The 22589-nt window shown below is 45.5% G+C and overlaps 2 protein-coding genes across 2 annotated transcripts; one reads left to right on the top strand and one right to left on the bottom strand.

The window, feature by feature from the left end:
- Nucleotides 1-7917: 7917 nt before the first annotated feature.
- On the top strand, nt 7918-12481 carry LOC124703913 (cationic amino acid transporter 3, mitochondrial-like). Its single transcript, XM_047236151.1, has 14 exons — nt 7918-8071; nt 9099-9300; nt 9415-9499; nt 9589-9729; nt 9817-9935; nt 10014-10110; nt 10182-10354; nt 10455-10521; nt 10778-10936; nt 11086-11332; nt 11440-11548; nt 11632-11744; nt 11851-11926; nt 12025-12481. Exons 1-14 carry the CDS (start codon nt 7918-7920, stop codon nt 12176-12178), a joined length of 1896 nt encoding a protein of 631 aa, XP_047092107.1. The 3' UTR covers nt 12179-12481.
- A 637-nt stretch (nt 12482-13118) lies between these two features.
- On the bottom strand, nt 13119-15954 carry LOC124700099 (RHOMBOID-like protein 12, mitochondrial). Its single transcript, XM_047232285.1, has 6 exons — nt 15844-15954; nt 14842-14952; nt 14516-14545; nt 14197-14301; nt 14059-14100; nt 13119-13251 (listed from the first exon to the last, which is right to left on the bottom strand). Exons 1-6 carry the CDS (start codon nt 15871-15873, stop codon nt 13165-13167), a joined length of 405 nt encoding a protein of 134 aa, XP_047088241.1. The 5' UTR covers nt 15874-15954; the 3' UTR covers nt 13119-13164.
- Nucleotides 15955-22589: the final 6635 nt, after the last annotated feature.

The following is a 22589-nucleotide window of genomic DNA, read 5'->3' as shown; positions in this document are numbered from 1 at the left end:
CTCGACTAGGTGTAGCATACGCAACAGTACCATGACACGTTTTAGCTAAGTTAGGCCAAAATTAGATGCCACATACATCGAGATTTTACTCCGAAAATGAGGTGTCATATATATCAGATGTTACCCCAAGAAATATTAAGATGTCGTACCGTGATATGTAACCTAGCTAGAATGTGCCATGAGGATGTCGCCATGCCTATACGTAACTCGATTAGGTGTAGCATACGCAACAGATGTACATTGACAACCCACGAGGATGTTGCCAAAAAAATCACCCATACCTGCTGGTAAAGAAGATGTGCCGCGGCCCCGGGATGTTACTGCCGAAGGGGGGATGGGGCTAAGTGGGGATTATGCTGCCGGTAACCTGAAGATGTTGCTCCCAACAGCCGAGGATGTCATCTTCGACAATAGGATGTCGGCAGGAGGATGTTGCTGCCGCAAGCGCAGATGGAGCTTAGCAGCGATGATGTTGTCGGCAACCCGAAGATGTTATTCCCAACGAGCGAGGATGTCGTCGTCGAGAATATGATGTCGTCGACGACGAGGAAGACACTTGGCGGCGACGCTGCTGTCGACGACCCGTAGAAGTAGCTGCCGGCGACGAGGATGTGAACGTCGACACAGTTGCTGTAGACGAGAAAGCAGAAGAAGCGGCCAACACCTCCAGAAAACGTTCCAGCGATTCGACGACTACGATGAAGCCCTCCGCGACGGATGCGACCTGAAAAACAAGGTCAAAATCGGCGGATCCGGGAGGCTGGAGAACCCGATTTGAGTTGGGACGAGACGAACCGAGATGAAATTCATTTTCCCCCGACGACGAGCCAGCAACGTCTGAATCCCCAGCTACTCCGGCGGCCTAAACTACCAAAACATCGCCGGATTTGCGGCCCGCGGCGGTGGGAGGCGACGAGGAGATAGGAGGCGGACGGCAAAATGGGGAACCGCTAGCTTCAGACCGCATCAGACTGCGCGTGGGCCTCAGATCATCGGGGCACACCGCTAGCTTCGGACCGTCAGATGCCGATCGCGCGGCCACGACGAGCGACCTGGACGTATGTTAAAACCAGATCAGCTTAGAGATAGATTTCCCGTTTCTATCCATCGGTAGGCCCTTCCAGAAACGACATTTCTCTCGGTGAGAGATCTGAATTCTGAAACCTGGGTCAGAAAAAAACAGCTGTCTCGTTCGTTTGCAGGTCAACATCAAAGTGTGGAGTCCCGGCCACGCACGGTCATCTTGCCGGCCGGCGGTCGCCATTGCACTCGGGAACAACACCTATAGCAAGATACACCACAGCAACTGGGCTCTCGCTGTGAACTTCTGCTTTTTGCCGTGCACAATTGGTACACTCTCTCTGGTCCTCAGCTTGTTGCAGAGCGCTCTCCTCCCCTCTAGGCTGCGACCTCCGTGGTCACTCGCTCTGGCTCTCTGCGCCGCTGCAGAGGGATTCGCTCCCGAGCCGCCAGACCCGATGCTGCGCGTAGCTCGTAGTTGCATGGGCACCCTGCAAGCCCAGTTTCTCACCACGGTGCATGCCCTGCTCGCCGATGGAGAGCGGCTTCGGCCGCACACGCGCAGAAGAATGGCACCATTATGTGCCGACCAGTGGCCGTCGTGTAGGCGGGTCGCTGCCGACGACCTCGCCAGGACCAAGGGAGCGCCGCTTGCCAGGTGCCATCTCCAAAGGGAGTAGAGGCATCGGTGCCGGGCCGTGGCGCGTGCTGGGCAGTAGGCTCTCTCTCTCGTGGGTTTCATATCAAAGAGAAATTTCGCCATCGCTGATGAAGCCCCCAACGCTGCCGCGTTGCCCATGGCCGAACGAGGAACCAGAGGGGCGGGGCCATGTCGGCCAGCGACGGTGACGGGTAGCAGGAGCCGGAAGCGATGTGCCTTGCTGAAGTCACGGAGAGGGGCATCCTAGCCGAAGCCCCTGGTCGCCGCCCGTTCGTGCAGGATGCAGGCGACGGAGGTGAGTGATTCCTCCGCTTCGAGGATTCACTTGGACACCGCCTAGGCGAGGATTCGCTTGGATCCGCGGCGGCGCTGCCCCTCCCTCAGATCGATTTGTTAGGAATTTTTTATAGGGTTTCTTTTTCTATTAGAAATCAAAATAGCGGAGGAGGGGGGCTATATATGCATGGATTTCGTGGGTAAGGGGCCAAGAAATCTAACGAAAACCGATTGATTTTATACTGGATTCAGATGCGAACTCGTTCTGGTTCGATTGGGGATGAAAACATTGGGGTCACCTGGTCAGTGGGAAAAGAGAAGGAGATGGGCCGATGTTTGGCCCGTTCGACTGGCCAACTCGGTACACGCACGCGAAGAAACTCCGGACTGAGGGCGAGCGAACCGTTATTTCACTTACCGGTGGCACAGGTGGGTAATATCTCAAAACAAGCAGGGGTAAAACCGTCTAATAAAAAGTTGGACGAAAATTTTGGCAGAAACCTTAGCTCCTTTATTATTAGGTATAGATATCTCTACTACTTATAAAGGCACGAAGTGCTGTTGGAAAACTGAATCTTGACCCTTCATCCACTCACATCGCACGGTGCAGAATGATCTATTCTCCCCCACCCACAATTTCCGCTCCGCCATCTCCCCGCGCCCGTCATCAAAAAAAAGAAAATCATCCCCAAATTAGGGAACAACGCGGAAACGGTTCCGATAAGTCAGCCTCTTCCCGTCTTCCGTGCAAGTTATCCAGGTCTCAAAAAATCCCGCCGCCATCTCAAAAAAAAAAAATCCCGCCGCCGCGCCCCATCCGCCCTCCGCCGCGCGCCCGCGCCCCATCTGCCCGCCTTCTCTTCCGCTGCCTCCGAAGTCCCGATCACCTTCGTTATCGTCTACCCACACGCCTCCTCCACGGTGCTGCCCCAGTTGGAGTCAGCAAAGGCGGAGACGCACGTCGCGCCGCCACCTCTGGGAGGGAGGGCAGGGGGACCCAAGTCAAGCCGCGATCGATGCGCCTCGCGCGGTGAGCAACAGCGAGTCGATTCGCTGCCTAAATTTCTCAGTAAAGTTGCTTATTTTTGGTTCTTTCTTAGCGCTCGATCTTGTGCGGATGGGCATGGGCTACTCGGGCTAATGCTATGATCCCAAAGCCATGTCGATCCGGACCGCGTCTTCGCGCTCGTCGCAAGCGGCAGGCTGAGCGACCTCTTCAGCTACCTGGCCTCAATCCTAGAGCATCCGAGGATCTGAAGTTCTGAACTGCACTCAACTTCGCCAGGTCGGATCTCCTGGACCCGACGAGTAAGGTGCGGTACTGTTTATCTTTTCTTGTTTAAAGTATTGCTTGACATCATGGCAGATCTATTGAAGCAACGCGGGTGTATATGGCTTTTATAAAAGCATCTATGTGTATATATGGATGTAGTGCATTCACGCTTCATTCATCCATCCATCCAACTATGTGTATATATCTATGTATATCTAATGAGGCACGTGGTATAATCATTCTCAAGGAACTGCAAGACGATGGGGTACATACATTTTGTACCATTGTACTAGCTTCATTCATCCATCCATCCAACTATCTACATATGTTCTTATCAGAGGAGAGGGAAATTTACAAGTGTACTGGACTAAAATTTAAGCAACATAATTCTGTTATTATCTACATGCTTGGTTTGGCCACAATGAAACTATGTCCATACTGATTTACAACTGAAAATGCTTTGCTCATGATCCAGCAAGAAACATGCGTGCATACTTTCTTGTGATAACACCAAGAGGCACTGGAGGTGAACCTTGACGAGACAAGAGGCCTTGCCCATTAATTATTTTGTCACACATAATAAATTGAAATCTGTAAATACAATGCCTGTACAGATCAATTGGATTATATACCTCTTTTACAGATCAGGTAGATCATTTGTTAGTTTATTGTCTTCATATGTAGAATGACAGAATGATTTTCCTTTTTGATATGCATTCCTTAGAATTTTATTGCTCATGTTAAATACTATCTGCAGTGACCTGCGCACATCGATTATTAGCACTATCGTTTATATTTCACTCTTCAAGTTGCAGTCATCGCCATCTTCATGTCCACTTGAGCGGTGTGTCTGACCATTGACTAATGACACTGACTACAAGGTAGGTCGCCAATCAGGATTGAAGTATTTGCTTCAAGTTGCTAGAATACATGCTGGTCGGCGAGTGGCTTGGTTCATGAAAAATGCACTCACAATGGACAGGGCCGTTCGTAGTCGCTGGTGGAAAGATGAAGCAAGAGCCAAGAGGGGTGCAACAAGTACAGAGAGGTCACACTGGATATGATGAATTTTCGTAGTGCTACATCATTTGCAGGCTCACAATTTTAAATGTGATTGCATTGATGTTTATGTAAGGCATCAGTAGAATGATTAGATTTCTTTGCATTCTTCTGTAAGGCATCAGTACAGAGTAATATTAGGTTCAGAGTTGAGTAAGGGAAAGTTATAATATCCTCGATAGCAATATTTTGTGCAAAATTCAGGTATATCATTACTTTGATGAAGACGTGCGTGCACGTACACACTAACTAGTAGATATAGATAGGGATACGATCTTCTGGTCGGTTTCTGAATGTAGAAAGTAACAACTGTTTCTAGTTGCACATCTCGGACGTGTCAGATAAGATATCTCGGTTGCCAACCAATAACCAATTATGAAGCTACTCTTAAACTGATTATGTTGTAGGACTTAGGAGTAGCTGTTAAGATGGATATCCCCTGATATTCGTTGGGATGTGCCAATTTACCCATGTAAAATGCTCTTAAATTTCCTCATTTTTTATGACAGTTGTTTCAGTTACTGCTGAACAGGCGAGCTAGAGGCGCTGCAGTTCTATGTTGTCAGCCGCTACACAATCCTGACACGTGGATCCGGCATGCAACCGCGATCCGATCGCTTCCTATGTGAAATAGATGATTGCCTTCTTTGTGGGATCTGAATTTTGGACCAACGTCCAACGGAAATGGATGACGGAGCCGTATGGAGGTGGAACACCCAGCCAATCACTGGATGCACACACAGACATACGGGAACGGACATACGGGAACGTGGTTTTTGTCTGTCAGTGATACACAATCGAGCGAATCAACGGAAACAACGAGAACAAACTGTGAACTCTGCTGCGCGGTACTGCCAAAAACTTCCTCCCTTCTCTTCTAGTCTATCTTACACTAAAACTTCACAAAGCAGCACCGATTATACGTGAGAGACGGTGCTTGCAAGATCATGCGATAAACAGTGTATATGTGGTACTCGCCAGCGACGCAAATTGCGCCCATACCTGCTCGTGTAGCACATGAACAAGCTCTTAGGGTATGTATTAACGGTTGAACAAGTCTTTTACATATGAGAAACATATATAGGAAACATTCGTAAGTATTACAGTCTAGAGTCATCCAACAATTAATCATTTGTTTTTTTTTTCATGTGTTCTACTAACTTTTTTAGTTGTGCACGAGTCCATCGAAAGAAAAAACCCTAGTTGCTGCCTTCGGCTATCTTCCTCCACTAGTGGATCGCCGCCACTGCCTTGTTATAAGGTTATGTTTTGCTCTCTGGTTGCCGGTGATGAAGCGATGACATCACCATCAAATGGATCAAGTCCTTTCCCCTCACCCTTGTTTCGGCAAAGCTTCATGGCATCATTTGGAGGCATGTGGAGGTTGGTGTTTTCTCCTTGCGCGAGCAAGATAACTCCATGTCGATCAATTTAAGAGTTTAATGGCGACACCTTTGTCTCTAGGACGCTGGTCTTTGGGATCACGTGCATGAAGACTTTCCTATGTCATCAACAAAGTCAGGATAAGTCGAAGACCCTGGACTTCTTCCTCTCCCCGTCCACAGTAACGAGAGGCGATTTGTGAAATCCCGTAGGCTTCCCACTTCGCCGGCACCGATTCGTCGGGTCCCTCGGCCTCCGCCGGCCGCTCCGGCGGCGGGAGGGCGGGGGAGCCTCGTCTCGCTCCGTGTATATAGTAGGGGTGCGTATGGTGTCCAGCCCGGCGGCGTCGGGGCGGAAGCGGCGCGGCCGGAGTGGTTTTGCGGGCGGTGGTTCTTCCGCTCGACGACGGTGCTCTCCGGAGTCCTGGCGTTGATCTATCGTCTCCGTCGAGCCCGCAGGTCTACGGAGCTGCCGGCCTCGACTTCCCCATCGCCGGATGCCGCGGGGCGGCGGATCCGGCCGGAGTTGCCGAAGGTGAAGGTGGTACCGTACCGGATCGAGGATGGCGTCGGCGATGCAAGGTGGAGGTTCCTCGGAGCCGAGTTCTGTCGACTTCCCGTCCGCCAGGGGTCTCCTTCCGTTCTAGGGCTGTAGTGGAGGAGCGGCGCGGCGCGCCGTAGTACGTCTTCGTTGTTGTCGTCGTCTTCGTTTGCTTGCAGGACCGGCTTGTATTTTCTTTGTTTCTTTGGGTTGTTCTGTAAGCTTCCTGGTATAATATCACTTGATCTTTCCTCGCAAAAAAAAAAAAAGAAAAAAAAACAAAGTCAGGATGGCTCCGGTAGGTGAGCAACGACAGTGTCGTGTCGGTGACTCATTATGGCGGCAGTAGTGGTCGTTCATGGTCCATGGACCTTGATGTATTTTTATTATATTTGGGGTGCTTTTATGGCGAACCTCTATAATAGATATGAATCCTTCTTTTCTATTTTTTTTTGTAGTTGTGCAAATTTACAATATCCTGATTTTGGGCTCAATATGAGATTGCTAGTTGAAGTTATGGTATAATCTACTACACAAAACTTGTCGCAAACTAAAATATAACGAAACATGCAAAAACTAGTTGGGCAAACAAGATTATCAGTAGCCACAACCTTAGCTACACCAATAATTGTATGTTATTTAGCCTATAGCTGCAAAATGAAAAATATTACTTTAATAGGAATCGGTCGTGAAGGTGGTCTCTCCCATCCTAATGGGTCACGGCATCAACAATTGTACGATACTGCTCCAACTTAGACGCCGGAATTTGACCGATGGAGCCGAGTCTAGGATTTTGAGAAACACGAGAGGACATCAAACCATGCCCCTATAGACTTATATGTGACTGAGGCAAAGATAATGAAGTGATTTTTTTTTTCAAAGGCTGGAAATTATGACCAAGATTAAAAACATCTCGCAACTTAAATGCACAATCCTAAAAAATTGCGTGCACATTCTTTTATGCAGATTGAAAATATTAATTCATATATACGGTAGTACTAAAAAAACGTGGCTTATGTATATCACTCTCCAAACTTTTGTACTCCATCTGGTCCGGTATATAAGTCACGCGCGTATATCCGGACTGCCGATTTGATATATATATAATATAAATTATATAACAAACAAATCATACCATTAAAATCTATAACATTTAAAGTTTAAATGATATATATTTTTCTAACTTAATGCCTTCTTGTCTCTTTACTCACAAAAAGAAATGTAATACTCCCTTGTGAGTATTTACTCACAAAAGGAAATATAATACTGCTCCTACCTCCCTTGTAAATTACTTGTAGGGGTACAAGAAACCTCAAAAAAATTACTACTTGTACAAGTAATTTCTTATTATTTTTTCCGTGATAATAGAATCCAAGAATCTCGAGCCGCCCCAGTCCCAGTCGAATCAGGCAACAGAATCTCTGGTGGACTTTCATAAATCGCAATGGCAGAGGTAAAACCTCTCCTATAGGTGGATCACTATAAGAACTCCTCTCCAATCCGCTCCTCCCTCCGAGAGAGAAAAGAACACACCACCAGAAAGCCAAGCCGTCGCGCTCTCTCTCCGTCTCTAGCACTCCCGTCGTTTTCTCCCCCTCGCGGCCTCGCCTCTCGCCGTCCAATCTCCGCGTAATCTTTCGGCTGAACCCGATGCCCTTATCCGTCTTGTGATCGAACCCCGATTACTTGGTTGCCAGCAATCTTGATGGCATTGGATGGCGGCGGCGGCGGCGGCAGCGGACGGCGAGGCGGCGGGTTCCGGAGCCTGATGCGTCGGAAGCCGGCCGACTCCGACAGGGTCCGCGCCGAGGGGCAGCAGCTCGCCAAGGAACTCAACATCCTGGAGTTAATCGCCATCGGTGAGGCGCCGTCTTCCTCCTCCGCTTTTATTGTATTTTTTTTTCGTCTCCGCCGTTCTGTGAATCCCTTCCGGCTTCCTTATTTCTGCAACTGAGAAAGGTGAAGTATTTTGTGGATTTTGGGACCGAGGAACTTCAGTGGTACTTCGAGTTTCGTGGTGGTGGAGTTAGTTCAGTTTATGGTGAATGCTGTCAAATTCAGTGGTCTTTCGGTCAATGGAACTGCTAGATTTGCAGATAATATTTTTGTTAATTGTGCTTATTTACAGTCTATAAAAATGTTCCTTTTTACTCTGGGATAGGCGTGGATAGGCGTATAAGAACTTGAGAATTTAATTGGGAATTTTTGATTTGTTCTTTTCGTTCTGAAATAATAACAACAGAAAGAAAAAAAAACTTGCCTTGGTACTCTTTTTGTCTTTTTTGAACTAGTAGATAAAATAAATCAGGATTTACATTATTATTTTTGGATAGTTGTATTAATATTAGCCTGTGACAGACGTTCAGATGAGTATCAAATAGACTTGTGTGTGTGTGTGTGGCAGAAGTTCTATTTTGGGTAGTTGTTTCACTTCTAATTGTTAAGTATAAATCAATACGGAGTAATAGCTAAAAACAATAAGAGCTCGTTGCTGGTTGGCCACTCAAATCAAATGTGGTTTCCCTCATCCTGCGATTTTGATGATATCATGATCATTTGCAGTAAATTAGTTTAAGGCATAGTTCCACCGGCGTGCTGTATTATCAACTCGTATGCTCGTTTGCTTAAAATTGTGGTCGCTGAACTTATTTTTTAGCAGAAAATGAAAACAGCCACAGAAGTATGAAAAGGCTTGTTAAACAAATGGTAAAATACACAAAGACAAATGGCATTATCAATTTACCATAATCCCACACAGTGCCAAATAGAGCCTGACGTTTCAGATTTTGAAGTCAATAGAGTTTATTTTTCCACTTTATGGAGGGCTTATGTGGATTACCTATGATATATTTGTGATTGTTAATGAACCCTTGCCTTATCTACCAGGGGTTGGTTCAACGATTGGCGCTGGAGTATATGTTCTTGTGGGAACAGTTGCTAGGGAGCACACTGGTCCAGCATTGACTGTTTCATTTCTGATAGCTGGAATAGCCGCTGCACTTTCAGCATTCTGTTATGCGGAGCTTGCTAGCCGTTGCCCCTCTGCTGGAAGCGCCTATCATTATACATATGTCTGTGTTGGCGAAGGGTAAATAACTGGCCCCGTGGCATATAATGCGTTCTTGTTACTGTGTTACACTTAAGGTCCTACAAACATATGGCTTGGATGATCTAATATGGTTCACATGTTTTATTTATCTAGTGTTGCCTGGCTGATTGGCTGGGCTTTAGTGCTGGAATACACTATTGGCGGATCTGCTGTTGCCCGTGGCATATCCCCCAATTTAGTAAGTGCGATCTACCTTGCTCTGTGGAATTTTGATCAGTGCTCGCTTGCTATATTCTTGATTTTTATAAACTGCATTTCTCTTGTCAGGCATTGTTTTTTGGAGGACCAGATAGCCTACCGTGGATTTTAGCACGCCATCAACTTCCATGGTTTGATGTTATTGTTGATCCCTGTGCTGCTGCTCTTGTTTTAGTTGTCTCTGCTTTGTTGTGCCTGGGGATTAAAGAGGTTAGCACTTTGCTCAGGTCATAAGGTGAACTGTTTTTTACCCTAATATAGTGACATTAATGATTGTTCTATCTGAATTTCTTGCAGAGCTCATTTGTACAAGGAATTGTAACAACTCTGAATGCTTGTGTGATGCTATTTGTGATTGTAGCTGGTTGTTACATTGGCTTCCAGATTGGTTGGGATGGCTATAAGGTTACTGACGGGTATGTACCCTGAAACCATTTGGTACTCTGCATCCTGCACATTGATTGCTAGTAAAATCACACAGCTAAAATTTTCAGGTACTTTCCATACGGAGTGAATGGAGTGCTTGCTGGATCAGCAACTGTTTTCTTTGCATACATAGGCTTCGATACAGTAGCTAGTACTGCTGAGGAGGTAAAGAAGGTCCTACTTAGTAACTTTCTCCAATTCCTTTATGGAGTTGTTGATTTTTTTTACCTCTGCAGGTAAAGAATCCTCAACGAGATCTACCACTGGGAATAGGAGCAGCATTGTCAATTTGCTGTTTGTTGTACATGATGGTCTCCGTTGTTATTGTTGGGATTGTACCATATTCCGCCATGGATCCAGATACACCTATTTCATCTGCCTTTGCAAAACATGGAATGCAGTGGGCAATGTAAGGACTCAACTTCCCTTTTGTTTAGCCACTTAGCTACAATGGTCTTATAACATGCTTCTGACTGAATTATTCACTGTCGTGCTTTTACTTATTTTAGGTATGTTGTGACAAGTGGTGCTGTTCTTGCACTGTGTTCAACCTTGATGGGCTCACTTCTTCCACAGGTATGCAAACACACCATTTGATATGTGTTTCAAACTCTTGATAGTCTCAAGTATCTTAAACAGTTATATTTGTTTAGACTTTACACTCATGGCTTCAGCAGCCTACACTATAACATTCAGTTTATATAGAATTGTCAGTCTAAGGGCAGCTACTATTCCTGAGTACATAGGTCATAGGTGAACCTAGCTGTATAGCTTGTTGAAGCTGAATACTTCTAGAATAGGTGCTAAAGTACGTGAATGTTGTTTCTCACAGCCCAGAATACTGATGGCCATGGCACGAGATGGACTATTGCCATCTTTCTTCTCTGATGTTAACAAGCAGACACAAGTACCTGTCAAGGGCACAATTGCAGCTGGCATATGTGCTGCTGCCCTGGCTTTTTTCATGGATGTTTCCCAGTTGGCAGGAATGGTAAGGAAACATCAAACTTTATCTTTTGCATATTTTGATAGTCTTCTACACACAAAAATTAACTGTCGCACTCTGTAAAAATATATGCATGCATATAATCACTGCATATATCTAATATGAAGAGAGAATTAAATGCTTGAGTGTTGCAGGTCAGTATAGGCACACTCCTTGCGTTCACCATAGTTGCAGTATCGATCTTGATACTCAGATATGTTCCTCCGGATGACGCCCCCCTGCCATCATCTCTGCAAGAATCATCCCAGTTGAACCAAGAGTATGATGAGGAAAAGGGTAGAGATCTACTGGGAGATGAGATCTGCAACAAGTCTCAAATAAAGGATTTGATTGTGGAAGAATCAATGAAGGACCCTCTTCTCGAGAAGAAGCAATATACAGGTAGTATGCACACAGTTGCTTTAATTTAAACTAGCTGTAACATTTTCCCCACAAATGGTACTTCTTCAGCTAACCGTAAGGAATTATATTTTCCTATAATATATTAGGCACGATGGATGAGATGAAACGTCGAAGGATAGCTGCTTTCAGCATAGGATCTGTCTGTCTAGGAGTTCTAGTCCTCACATCTTCAGCTTCTGCCACATGGCTACCTTTGTAAGTATGCATATGGCTGTTTCACTTGTTTGAAAGATATGAATCATTGCTCTAATAAATACATGTTTGTTTCTTATTGTCAGTCTCCCGCTTTGCATTGGCTGCATCATTGGGGGTCTGCTCCTGATAGCTAGTCTTGGAATATTGTGCTCGATCGATCAAGATGATGGCAGACACTCTTTTGGTCATGCTGGAGGTATATTAAACTGCCTGTACTTTATTATCCTCTGTTTTTTTCTTTTGGTCGAAGAGATTGAAAAAAAAACTGAAGAAAAACCTTCCCGATGATGCCTTTTCTGCAGGATTCACATGCCCATTCGTTCCATTCCTACCTGTCCTGTGTATCCTCATAAACACCTATCTGTTGATAAACCTGGGGTTAGTTCTGTTCCAAATGATCCATTTTGTGCACGTAATTAGATGTTTATTTCACTCCCTTTCCCCCCTTTATTAATCATCTGCAATGTGGTTTTCAGCGGAGATGCATGGATGAGAGTCAGCATATGGCTGCTGATAGGTGTTCTCGTGTACATCTTCTATGGCCGAACCCGCAGCTCGCTGATCGATGTTGTCTACGTCCCTGTAGCTCAGGTCAATGATTGCAGGAGTTCATCAGGTTTTTTGTCCTAGAAGAGAACTGTGTCATCTTCATTGACATGCCCTAGATGACAAGGCCTCGCCGGCCCTCCGCCGCGTGTAGATGGGTACTCGGGCATCAGCCAGGCGGTGGCCTGTTGAACCGTTCAAGCTTTGTCCACAGGATGTCACGGATGCAAGTTTTGCACTGTCCATGAAAGAGATATATCAGATGATGTGAATAGGCCGGTGTACCCAATTGGGTGGATCATGTGATTCTGTTTGTAATTCATGTATAACAAACCCCTTTGTAATCAAATGGGTAAAAACCGAAATGAGTTAACTGTTACTATCTTACAAAGATCCACTTGTTTGAAGTTGGAATGTGTTTTTGCTGTTTTGTACTCCTACTTCTTTTAGATGGTCAAGTGTTTCCCTAATTAACGTGAGAATTTCTCAAGGGTCTGTAGACGAGGCACATGCTAATGCTATTCCTGTGGACGATGATCCAACCATTGTTGACTCAGGGTAGCATCTGAGATAATAATATCTTCAACCGATATTGTCCTTCATGTCCAGGATGGCAAGGGCCTGTGCCAAACAGTCGTGGGGTTCCCTGCTACTGGTTCGCCTGGTGCTCATTGCTTGTTAAGAATCTTAGGTGAACATGAACAATTTCAGATTTATTCACTGCGTTTTCCTACTTCCAAGTAATTCGTGTCAAAACTTGCACTCGAATTTGACACAGATAAGTAGTAACACGAGATTTAACAATGCACTTCTACTTCTTTCATGTTTAGGAAGGCTCCTTTGAAGATAAATCAGTTGGACCAATTTGTTGGCAAGATGTTATCTACAATTCTAGACTTCGTTTAAAGACCTCTACCTCAGTAACTTGGATAATGAGTAGCATGTTCTACGAGTCATCCCACAGACCCACACAAGTCAAATAACAACAGATTTCAATCCGAAGAGGTCCCATTGTGGAGGCATGCTGGCCCTTGGATTTGCAGCACATCAGTAAGAGTAAAGCTGTATGATCAGATCCAGCCCTTCAATTTTGCCCACACAAGCGCTGCGACAAAGGCGCCCCCTAAATGAGCAGAACCTGCCACACCACTCTGACCCTAAAAAATGAACAGGCATCAGTTAGTTGCATTGTAGACGAGAAAAGCATGAAGAATTCATGGTTACCAGAACATGAATAATAAAAACAATGATCACTGGGAATGTGCAGAAGATACAAGAACAAACAGGGATGAAGATAAATAGCATATGGTTATATACTCAGTAGTCAGTAATGCAAATTAATCACATGGACGTGAATTTTGAACTGTCGCCAATCTCCCTAGGTGTGAATATTGAGTCATATTTTCAAACCCAGGTCGATGAAAGACCAGGAGTGAAATCGTATGGTTAGGAACCACACACGTGCAATTCACAAATTTACATGTTCCGGTTAATAATAGATGAAAGTAGCAGCGGACATGGTCAAGACTCATGGCCAATGAACATAAGCAACAGTGGCACAGATAACATTCACTTATTACTAGAGTTGCTTGGTACCCGGCTTTAATAGAGATTAAATATATATATATAAACTAAATAAAATAAAATAGAGATTAAAGTTATATACATGCTACATTTTTTTCACAAATGTAGTGCATTCTAGGTTTATTCAAACAAAACAAGGAGCCTTCACGATGTCGCTTAAGATTTTCGAGTCTCCATGCGAAAGTGCATTGGGAATGGAATGCAGATATGTGCCCGCTCATAAAGCTTGAAGCATGAGGCGTAGTGCAGAAAATGAAAGAATAAGTTATGACCCAGAAATTTAATGAGGCAAAGGTGCACTAGTGGGAGGCTAGAACGGAATGCATTTTGGAAATTCTCAGAATCGTAAAATGCTCTACATTCTGAAAAGAAGCCAGTACCTTCTTGACCCTCCACAAATCAGCACCAATGAAACCAGCTCCCTGAAATAAGTGAAGTCAGTTAAACAACTTGTGTTCTCACTACCTAGCACACATATGTTTGACATAATTTTTGTAATGAAAACATAAGCTTCTCACCGCTATTGCAGCTGGAACAGGAATGCAGAAGTGTAAGTACAACATTCTCTTTGGATACAGAAAAATCTCAAGAAAAACTGTTGCCCTAACTGCAGCACTTGCACCCTGAGTGACATGAAAGGACCATATTCAGCGTGTAACAACTTTTGCACAAAATCAGCAACGGTATCTATTTTGTGGTTTTCATATTGTATTAGAGTAAATCACTCTATCACCTCTGATCACCACATTTACCATACACTCAATATTTCCTGGATGACAAATAATTGGCCGGTTGGGGCAATTTTTTAGTAATATACGATGACAAGAAATCACTTACAAGCATAGGAGTTTTCCATCCTCCAAAACCCTGCAATAGAAGCAGTACATATTACGCTAGGAATAATATCACAGTAAATTTTAAAAAAATGGAATCTTATGCGGGGTTTTAGATCTTAAAGCCAGATCCCAGAAGATTATCTGGCATCCGGTAGCTGACTGATTACCAGCCTTCTCACAGGAAAGTACAAGGGAAAATATAAGTACAAAATCAGAGATAATCACGCCATTGGAATTTATGTGATAATCAGATGTAATTGAATGTCATGTCGAGGATTTGGAATCCAGGTCCCTGATTTATAAACGTTGTCGGTGTGAGAATGTTACCTCTTCCCGTGGAGCTAGACAAGCCATTTCTGCCAAGAAGAATGCAGATCCAGTGAGTGCTCCTGATACATACAACTTTAAGAGAAAAGCAGGACCAAACATGCCGGCAATCTGGTGCATACAAAGTGAAACAAAATTCAACATGTGCAAGAAAGGTAATAATTGGTCACCACAAAACAGATGGTGAGCGTTAGTTACTCAAGGTAATAATGAAACAAATAGTTAAAAACCAGGATAGCGTGTTGGTTTAAACATGGAAATATAATATTGATTAATCCTAGGGAATCTGGTTGAAGCTTGGAGAATTCAGTCAAACGGAGTATATATTTCCAAGTCTCAAGTTTCATATACCAGTACCACTTATATGGTTATACACTTACATGTTTTTTTAGAGATCTCTTTGTTTTACATTATCTTATCACTTCGAGAAGCCCGCATTGTTTATGTTACAATAATGTTTATTATCGTTTCTCTGAAGAAAAAACAGATAAAACATGCTAGAGCTAATTCACTCCTGTCACATATAATATTTTTTTAAAACACCAGCATATGACTTCAGCATCTCTTATAGGAACAAGTGAGTGTTAATTGATCTACACTTGCTTGAAATGTAGATAACATACTTCCAGTACAACAACGGGGGGTTCTCTACAAGACTACAAGCATGTACTACTAAGGCATCTCCTAGGTGATGTATAAGTGTAGGTTCTGTAAGATATTGGTCTGATTGGCAATGCGGACAGGAAAGATAACTTGTGCAGAAGGAATCGTGCATTGCAAAAAAACTACATTAGATTTTCAGAGAAAGCGGCATGTTCTACCGCAAGGGGTTGCTCTCAGGGGAATTGGGAAAGCAGGAGTGAGCTATCTGTGTATCATACCAACAGCTGTCAACTTATCTTCTCACTTGTTAATATGTGAAAACTCACATACAAACCAGAAATTATGAATGTGCGGTACTCAGCCTGACAAACAAGGCGTGCAGTAGAGTGAGCATCTTACGTCTGAGCCGAAGAAGTAGAAGGTGCTCATGTTTTTGAAGAGGTGGTCAAGATGTATGTGGGTGAAAGCGCTGGTGAGCAAGGTGTGCAGCCGGCCGCTCTCGAAATTGTCCAGCGAAGTCTGCCCATGACGACGCACCATCAAAAGAAATCATCAGGTGAGTGAGTGACACCAGACCAGGAGCTGCGAAACTAGATCGAGCACAAGCCCCTTGTGCGTTGTGTAAGCACTGACCGCGAAATGGTTCATCTTGAAGCTGGGATCCGCCAGGCGGCAGAGCGCGTGGACGGCGACATTGGCGCCGACGAGCGTGAGCACCATGCCATGAGGGCCTTCAGGGGTCGACCTCCAGTGCACCCTAGGGAGAGAGACACGAGAAGCCGAAGGTGACGAAAAAGGCAAAAGCTTTCTTCTCCCCGGACCCGGAGGCCGGAGCAGAGTGAAGACGTAGGAAAGAACCGAAACCCTCACTCACCATGCTGACAGAAGCGCGGCGACGACCTGGGCCGCGGGGAGCACTGTCTCAGCTAGCTCGACTAGGTACGCGGCGGCGGTCGGGGCGGCCTCCTCCACGGCCGCAGGACTCAGCGGCGGGAGCGAGCCGGAGCTGCGCGAGAGGAGGTTAGGCGACGGGGAGGGGGCGGCGGCGACGGCGTCGAGGAGGGAGGGGGTGTGGAGGAAGCGGCGGCGGGGGGTGGGTGGGGGTCTGGGCTTTGGGATGGCACGGCGGAGGACGCGCAGGAGCCGCCTCCGGATGGCCATTCTGCCTAGCTTCCACCCAGGCTGCTCTGCTCTGCTCTGCTCTTGCCGCCGGCCGGTGGGGTTTTCGGTTTGATCAGTTGCGACTTCCTCCGACTCGGGAAAACGCTGGTCGGAATACAGTGTGGGCATCAATGGACCTACCTATGGCGCCAGGAGGACGCGTCAGGTCAGACCATTTAATCGCAAACCGTAATGTGCGTTTACAGACCGTAGAATTTGCGATTTAGGAACCGAAAAATGCCTTCCCAGACCAGACACCGAAAGCGGTATAATCCATAATATGCATTGTTTAACCAAATAGATGTGACACATTTTTGCAAAAAAATGCAAAAAATGATTGCAATATAAAATAAAACTCGATAGTTTTAAACATCGCATAATACAACAATACTCCTTATTACAACAATAGTTCAAATCCAAATAATTAAACAAATAGTTTGGAACACAGATAATGGTTCAAATCACACGTCAACGAATATAAAACACAATGAATTAAATAAAAGTGCCACACTATCGACTGCTATGCCTAAGCCAATGGTGCTGAATGTTATCGAGCAGCTCGTCCAAATCAGAGTCATCAGAGTCCGACAAATCCTCCATCAAAAACAACGTGCACGGACTCAATCGCATCGACATACGCAACGACAGAATCAGTACGTATCTATGGCCGCGGCTGCGATCGAATGCATCGAAAGGGAGGCGATATGCATACCTTTGCGGTGGCGGCAGATTAGCAGTAGCGACGCCTTGGGTGCGGTCAAATCGCGGTGGAGTGAGGCGATTCGGTGTGGCGTAACGATTCACGTCGGCACACCGGCCTTCTCGTGCACGAGCGACGCGGTGGAGAGCCTACCACGCCGGTCGGAATCCATGGCGGTGGCGACCGCAGCTGGGATCCGGTCGATGGCCTCCCGGGGTGGGTGGACGGTATGACGGCGCGACAGGTGGGTTTCTACCAGCTAGAATCGGAATGGGGAACAAAGATGCGGCCGGGATCTGAGTTGGCGCGTGACAACGGCAGAGGCGGAAGGGCGAGGGCGAGCTAAAATGTCACCGCACGGCTAAACTGGTCTTGACGTCAACGCCTCGCGGGGATGAGGATCGCCCCCCGTTTTGACCCTCTTCTTCTATGGGTTGGGAGGCCGCGTTTACCGACCCCCTAAAAATTTTTACGGTTTTGGCAAATTTAGGGAGTCTCTTCTAGCACTTTTTTCGACCCAAATCCATAAATAAGCACTATTTTTACAGACCGGAGCATTATATGGGATCTGCTAGAGATGCTCTCAACAGGCTAGAGCATCTCCATCGGGCGAGTCCTAAATAGGCGCCGGCAGCAGCACCGATACAATATTATTGGAGCCGTTGGTAGTAGCTCCGATCCCTTGATGCAGTGAGGGGTGCCCCACATCGGCAACCCCTATAATTTTTAAGGGTTGAGGTGAACCAAATTAAAATGGAAAAATCCATTCAAATTTAGTTACGTATGGCAAAGTTGAATGAAAATTGCTAAATTTAACTAAAACCTAGTCTACTCGTTGTTGATCGGGGCGCGCGGTGGGCCAGCCTCGCTATCGTTCTTCCCTCTACTTGTTCTCTATGTGGTATGTCATGCTCATGAGGAATTAGAGTTCAAATACCCATTAATTATCTCTAGTTGGATTCTATTTGCCTCTTGTTGTTACCATTCAATTTTCGTGGTCCATAGATTCTGTTAGTTCTACCCCGGATACTCCGGTGGTTCAACCCCGAAGAGTCCGCCCCCCTTGGAATTTCCAGTCCCACTTTGTACTGAAACGGGTAAAGTACTGACAGGACTGGAATCTTACAAAAATGTGCATTCACCTTGGAGAATCTCTAGAGTGTGTAGTTAGAGCATCTTTAATAGTCGCGCTAAATTTTGGCGCTGTAAAAGTACTTTGCAGCGCGCTCTATCCGTGTTTCGCGTGAGGCCATATTCACCTCCACCAGAAGCTCTAAATTTTGGAGCTGTAAAACTGAGTAGTTGTTTCTGCGCGCGATTTATACCGCGCGCTCTTTCCGGCGCGGTAGATATAGTGCACGAGATAGCGCTTTTACAGCGCGCTCCACTTTACAGCACCGGTTGCAGCATCTGTTGGAGTATCAGTTTACGCCTCTCACGCGCTAAACTAGTCGCTTTTTTTGATACAACGCTGGATACAATGACTGTTGGAGATGCTCTTAGTATGGTGAAGTAATAATAGATGATGCACATGTTTTCTCGTAGATGAGGATCCAAACCATTGTTGGCTCAGGCCTCAGGGTAGCATCTGAAATAATACCTGTTTCTCTAACTCTTTGCCCAGCCGCTTCTTAGCCTCTTAGGCATTGCTACACCAAGGGTTGTTGGCGTGTGGAGAGGTGACAGCTTTGCCATGATCATGGCCAGGACCCAAGAACTCGCGCACTGATAATGCATTTGCAAAATACACAGTGCAGCAACAGCACAGCGTGCTAAAATAAAAGCAACAGCACAGCATGCTCAAAGTACTTTCTAACGGTACAATTAAATCATTAAAAATATGCACTAAAATTTAACACAGATAAGTAGGCAATGAGATGCAACCAACGCAGGTCTACTTCTTTCACGTTTGAGGATGGTTCCTGCCAAGCTAGAATCCAAAGATTTCTACTAGTCTTTTGGTGATATCTTTGACCTGGTGTTATCTAGACTTTGTTTATGGACTTCTACCTGAGAAACTTGGGCAACGAGTGGCCTGTTCTACGAATCAGACCGACACTATAGTCAAGAGGCCACCAGTGTAGAGGCATGCAGGCCCTTGTATTTACGGCATATCAGTATCACCGTATCAGTAAGCTGCAAGATCAGATCCAGCCCTTCAGCTTTCCACACACAAGCGCCGCGACAAAGGCACCACCTAAATGAGTGAGTAAATTACACCCGAAGTACACCATCTTGCGTCCAATGTGATAGTTTGGTACACCATCTTGCAAACCGTGAAACCGCCGTCCACCATCTTTCGATTTGCGTGATGGTTTGGTCCTGGCCAATCAGGAGGCGACGCGTGGATGCCAGGTGGCCAATGGAAACGCACGCTGCTGCGTGGATGGTTTTGCACTTAGCCCCCCGGTCGGCCCGAACCATCGCCGATCCCCCCGCGCGCTGATTTAGGCAGCTGCGTCTTCTCCGCGCGTCCAGTTCTGCTCCCTGTCGTCTCCGCGCCGCCGTGAGAAGCTGTCGCGCCGCCGTCATGCCGCCGGAGCTGCGCGAGCGGATGTGGAACGAGGATCCACCTCCCTACGGTATGCTATTCCTCGAGTCCCTCCTCTCGTCTCCCCGTGCCTTGTGTTCGCCGCTCGTACCGTAGCGCCCGTCGACGCCATGGATTCGGAGGTCCGTCAAATCCTTGCGTCATGGGCCCCGTATAAGAACCATCGTCGACTTGTTCAAGAGCAGCTGATAGGAGTCAAATCCGTGGGTTGCATTGGCCATTTGTAGCCGAGTTTTTGCGGAAGAACATGTCATTGTTTTCGTTCAATATGATAATCAAAAGCACCATTGCTGCATATTGTGTGTTGTTAAGCTTAGTTTAACCCCTGTGCATGGAGTAGAATCAAAAAGTTTCAAAATTCTGTTCGTTTGTAGAATCCTTAACTCTGAATTTTATGACTGCAAGTGTTACATGCTCTGTCTGACTGTATTTGTTTGCCAATCTTTGTGTGTGCATGAGATAGCATTAATTTATCATTGTTTGATTTTCAGTGGTGCATAATGTAACTGGTTCAGGGGTACTTCTCTTTAGAAGTATGCCACAATGGATTTTTCTCGTGGATTGGGAGAAAGGCTTCGTATGTTGATGATACGAGTTTCAGTGTTTGATTATCTCAGTGCTCATAGTTGGTCCAACATAGTACTTGATGAAATTCTGGGAATGCTTGGCTGTTTGAGGGATCATAAAGTACATGTGTATTGGTTGTTTCCTGGAAAAAATCTGAAAGATGGTTTGCTGCCAATTGTCAGTGATGCAGACATGAATGAGATGAGGAAAGCAGCTGCTACTGATAACACTCTGGCCATATTTGTGGATCACACAGATTTTCTTGGAACTATTAGGGCTGAGCTTGTGAGGAAAAATGTTGCAAGAGCAGCAATCACAAGACCAGCTCCAACAGTTGCTAGTCCAACTCCATCAGTTGCTAGACCAGCTTCATCAGTTGCTAGACCAGCTCCATCACTTGCTAGACCAGCTTCATCAGTTGCTAGAGCAGCTTCATCAGTTGCTAGACCAGCTTCATCTGGGTCAAGACCTGCTCTATCTGAGGCATCACTTGTAGCTGTTGAGACAGTTGAGCAAGAAACTCTGGCTGATTTGGATGATGACTCTGACAGTGGAAGTGACTTTGAGATATATGACAGTGACTATGATGCAGAGGAAGGAGATGATGATCTGTTCATTGATCATTGGCAGGAGATTCACTTCAATTTAAAATCACCCTTGTGTCATTGCATGGTCATTCACTTGGTTGTCATTGCATAGTCATTCAGCAGGCTGGCCTTGCCTGCTTTTTATGGTTCCTAGGTTGCCTTTGCCAAGCTCTTACCATTTTGTCTTAATCTCTGCAGAGCATATTCCCCCAAGCACTTGACCCACGACTAGACCCTTCCAATACACTGGACAACATGGTGTATATGATGGGCCAAGAGGTATACAAATTAATTTTCTGCAACTGTCTCCAGTGAATAATTCATGACAGTTAATAAACTGTAAAATGGAAAATGCAGGCAGCAAACAATGTACCACCTGCTACAGTGCAACAACCACTACCAGAGAGTGATTTTGTGGTAGCAGCTAGAGAAAGCATCCCTATAGGAAGGCACAATTTAACTACATCAACAAGAAGAGGAAGAGCAGCAACTGCAACAAGGGGAAGGGGTGCATCAACTCAGCAAGAAAGAGGAAGAGGAAGGGGGAGAAGTGCTGACACAGGAAGAGCAACAAGGGGAAGGGGTGCATCAACTGATGAACAAAGAGGGAGAGGAAGGGGGAGATCTACATGTGCTACCAGAAAAAGATCAGCTGAAGCAAGCACAAGTGGAACTGCACACCAAGTTGCCGAGAGGAAGATCAAGAAGAGGCTATGCAACGAGAGCCCCGGCAAGTGTGTACTACATGTGTTTTGGTGATGACATGATTGACCTCAATGCATTTCCAGACTTGAATGAACAAATCAGTGCAGATGACAATGCACATGAGATGCCTTTGAGTCAAAATGCACCATCCACAGCTGACAACTAGCAGCACATGACATTGCTTCATTTATGTACTGAACAATGCATGAGATGAACTTGTTTTCTCGTTATTTACTGAACCATGCATATGACATTGCTTCATTTATGTACTGATCAAAGCATGAGATGAACTTGTTTTCTGGTTATTTACTGAACAATGCATATGACAAGGATGCATTTATGTACTGAACAATGCAATTTCAGTAAGCAGCCAACCTCAAGGAAATTTTATTTCATCATATAAACAGTACAAGTTGACTCAATGAAAGCCCTTCATCAAAGCAGAAAGAACATACAAAGCTACACAACTAGCTACAATTATGAGAAACAAGAACTCTCTCCTATCTCTACTTCTAAGCTCCTCCCTATGTTCTATTTGCATAGCCTTCTTCCCTGCCTTCCTCTTCCTTACTTCATCCTCTAATTCATTCAATCTCATTAAAAGGAGCATATTTTCTTCCTCAATTTCCCTCACATTCAACCTTCTATGATGCACCTGGTTTACATCTTCTATTTTATCCTACAAAACAACAATTTGCTCTAGATTTTCAGACAACAAGTGAGGTAAATTGGAAGGTGCCCAAAACAGAGCAATGCAGATGATTCACGGCGAACAGAGAGAAATTACCAGCGTCCTCCTCGGCGATGGCTGGTAGTACACGACGGAGGTCTCCTTCCACTCCTCCTCCGCCCATGTGCTTCCGCCACCGCCACC

The sequence above is a fragment of the Lolium rigidum genome, chromosome 3 (assembly GCF_022539505.1).
Source record: "Lolium rigidum isolate FL_2022 chromosome 3, APGP_CSIRO_Lrig_0.1, whole genome shotgun sequence".
Taxonomy (NCBI): Eukaryota; Viridiplantae; Streptophyta; class Magnoliopsida; order Poales; family Poaceae; genus Lolium; species Lolium rigidum.
The sequence above is the reverse complement of the archived record's forward strand: the minus strand, read 5'-3'. Positions and strand labels throughout refer to the sequence as shown.

Excerpts from the sequence above, each read along its gene's own strand:
- LOC124703913 (XM_047236151.1), top strand. The coding sequence starts at position 7,918 with ATGGCATTGGATGGCGGCGGCGGCGGCGGCAGCGGACGGCGAGGCGGC. Across the intron at positions 9,730-9,816 it reads TGTGCCTGGGGATTAAAGAG|AGCTCATTTGTACAAGGAAT; the intron begins GTTAGCACTTTG and ends AATTTCTTGCAG. Across the intron at positions 9,936-10,013 it reads GGCTATAAGGTTACTGACGG|GTACTTTCCATACGGAGTGA; the intron begins GTATGTACCCTG and ends TAAAATTTTCAG.
- LOC124700099 (XM_047232285.1), bottom strand. The coding sequence starts at position 15,873 with ATGAGCACCTTCTACTTCTTCGGCTCAGAC. Across the intron at positions 14,953-15,843 it reads TCTACTTCTTCGGCTCAGAC|ATTGCCGGCATGTTTGGTCC; the intron begins GTAAGATGCTCA and ends TGTATGCACCAG. Across the intron at positions 13,252-14,058 it reads ATTTGTGGAGGGTCAAGAAG|GGTCAGAGTGGTGTGGCAGG; the intron begins GTACTGGCTTCT and ends TTCATTTTTTAG.